Raw genomic sequence first — 2,815 nt, forward strand, 5'->3', positions numbered from 1 at the left:
TTCATGCGGGAAAAAATTTAAATTTTAAGCTTTCTTCATGATCTCTTCAACGAGCTAATAACCGTGGACTTGCACATGTACAAATAACAACTCATCAGATTGAGTACTTGAAATTGGTACATCACAACTCCAAAAATTAATCATAGTATAGGTTACATAGTACTCTGTGTGAAAAATTCATAAAATAATATATACTTTTAATTTATTGGGTTTGGGCCCAGGCTCAGAACGGGCCATTTCCACTAGTTTGTTGAGATGGCGCAGTTTTAATAAGTGATACTGTATATTCTTTATCCTATTTTGTTGAGATGGCGCAGTCTTTGTGTGTTTTAAAAAACGATACTTGGTGTACCCTAAAACTAAATCTTAATTGTTGCAATAACATTGTCTAACGCAAAACAAGTGCCTAATGACACAATGCCACGTGCAATATTGACAATGTCTATATTCTTAATCTTAAATAAGGAGTGGATAGGTAATTGAGTCATGACATGTTCGAAAGAATGCACTTTTATAATCTTAAATCAAAAGCAGCGTAAGAATTGGAACAGCCAAATTAAAGACGGATTTTGATTTGCATGGATAACCAAAACTAGTGACTTGAACTCAAGTCAATATTCTTTTTTTGGTGGAAAATAAATCTTTATTCAATCATCCCAAACCAAACATACATATTTCTCATCATTCCTTCCTGTATCCTTTCTGTCATTCTATACCTCAGCTATATTCCAATCTATCTATATGTTCCTATACATTTCGTATCTATCTATCTATAGAGTTTCTCGATCCAGCTTATCTATTTCTTGATCTTCTTCTTCTGTACATCTTCCAAACATCTATATTTGCATGTATATTGTATCTGCTCCAGTACAACTTGTGATCTTGGCACTTTTATTATCCAAACTTCTTTATTTCTGGCTTTTCATATGTGATAGATGACTGCTGCCAACATTGCCTGTGTGAATGATCTTCCTATTTTTCCTTTTGCTATTCTTGTCATCCTTCTCCATATCCCTGTCACCTCTGTGTTCTTAATGTTCATACCTAGCCATTTGAGCACTTTAGCTAAGCACATCTTAGAGAATGTGCATTCAAAGAATAGGTGGTCAATTGATTCTGTTTTTCCTTTACATAGCATACAATCACTGTCCTCAGTAATTTTCATTCTCAATGTTTTGTCTTTTGCCAGCAATTTCCTTTGCATTGCAAGCCAACAGATGAAGCTATGTTTAAGAGTATTCATTTTGTTCCACACCCCTCTGCTCCAAGCCCATTGTTCCAGCTTTCCTCTTCTCCAGTGGTAGCCACTCTTAATTGTGTATTTTCCTATCTTTGTTTGCCATCCATTTTCTATATAACATGCTGGATATGTATCACGTATAGAACATATTCTCCTCCAGTACCAGCAACTGTCTCGTAGGGGATTATATTGCCACCAGTTGTTTCCTTTCATATAGATATGGTTAATACATTTAACCCACATAGTGTCTTCTTTATTTGCGATGTGCCATACATACTTAGCTACAACAGCTTCATTCCATATTATGCACTCCCTAATTCCCAGTCCTCCTTCTCTTTTTTGTCTACAAAAAAGGTTCCATGCAACCAGTGACACCTTATTAGATGTGCCTTTCCCAGCCCATAAGTAGTTCCTATATATCGCCATAATGTATTTAAGTACCTTCTTTGGTAGGATGAATATTGCTGCCCAATATGAATGTATATTTATTAGCACAGAGTTGATTAATTGGACCCTTCCTTCATATGACAAGTTTTTTGATCCCCATGAATGGATTCTTGTATTGCGTTTGTCAACCAACACTTCACAATCTCCTGCTTTCAGTTTCTTTGAAGCTATTGGCACCCCTAAGTATTTGAATGGCAGCGTCCCCTGTTTGTACCCCGTTATTTTACATATACTATCTAAACATTGTCTCTCCATGTTTGCACTATATACATTAGACTTTCCAACATTAGTGCTCAGCCAGATGTATTAGAGAATGTTTGAAAACCTCTCAACATAAGCTTTATACTTCGATACTCACCTTTACAGAACATCAAAACATCATCTGCGAAGCATAGATGATTTAACTTCAAACTTTTGCATTTTGTGTAAAATGCAAATCCATCTAATGTAGCTACTCATTGTATAATTCTTGTGAAGTATTCCATACATATCACAAAAAGAAGGGGTGATATAGGGTCTCCCTATCGTAATCCCTTTCTCCCCTCAATAAACCATATAGTCCTCCATTTAAAGCAATCGAGTACTGGGTTGTTGAGATGCATACCATAGTCCATTTGATTAATTTGGAAGGAAAGTTCAATGCATATAACATTTCTTCTACAAATCCTCACTCCACAGAGTCATATGCTTTTTTTAGATCAATTTCATTCAAACAGCTGCTTGTTGATTTCTTCCTATTATACAGTTTCACCAGATCTTGACATATCAGGATATTTTGAACTATACTTCTGCCTTCCACAAATGCACTCTGGTTCTCTGCTATTATTGAAGGCAATACACCTTTTAGCCTGTTACATAGCACCTTTGATATTATCTATAGACAGTATTGCAACATGCAATAGGTCTATAGTCCCCTACTTCAGCTGCATGGTTGTTCTTTGGGATAAGAGTTAGAGTGGTTCTGTTAATAATCCTGAGTATTTTTGTAGTGTCAAACAACGCCATTACATTTCCAATGACATCTTGCTTTACCACTGGTCAACAATCCTTAAAGAATTGAGATCCATAACCATCAGGTCTTGGGGATTTGTCTCTTGTAATTGACCACAAAGCTGCCTTGATTTCCTT

At 35.8% G+C, this 2,815-nt stretch overlaps 1 protein-coding gene across 1 annotated transcript; it reads right to left on the reverse strand.

Annotated features, from left to right (window-relative positions):
- Positions 1-922: 922 nt before the first annotated feature.
- LOC138885440 (uncharacterized) lies at positions 923-1,666 on the reverse strand. The gene has a single exon (XM_070166388.1). It carries the CDS (start codon positions 1,664-1,666, stop codon positions 923-925), a length of 744 nt encoding a protein of 247 aa, XP_070022489.1.
- Between the last annotated feature and the right edge of the window lie 1,149 nt (positions 1,667-2,815).

The sequence above is a fragment of the Nicotiana sylvestris genome, chromosome 2, assembly GCF_000393655.2.
Source record: "Nicotiana sylvestris chromosome 2, ASM39365v2, whole genome shotgun sequence".
Lineage (NCBI taxonomy): Eukaryota > Viridiplantae > Streptophyta > Magnoliopsida > Solanales > Solanaceae > Nicotiana > Nicotiana sylvestris.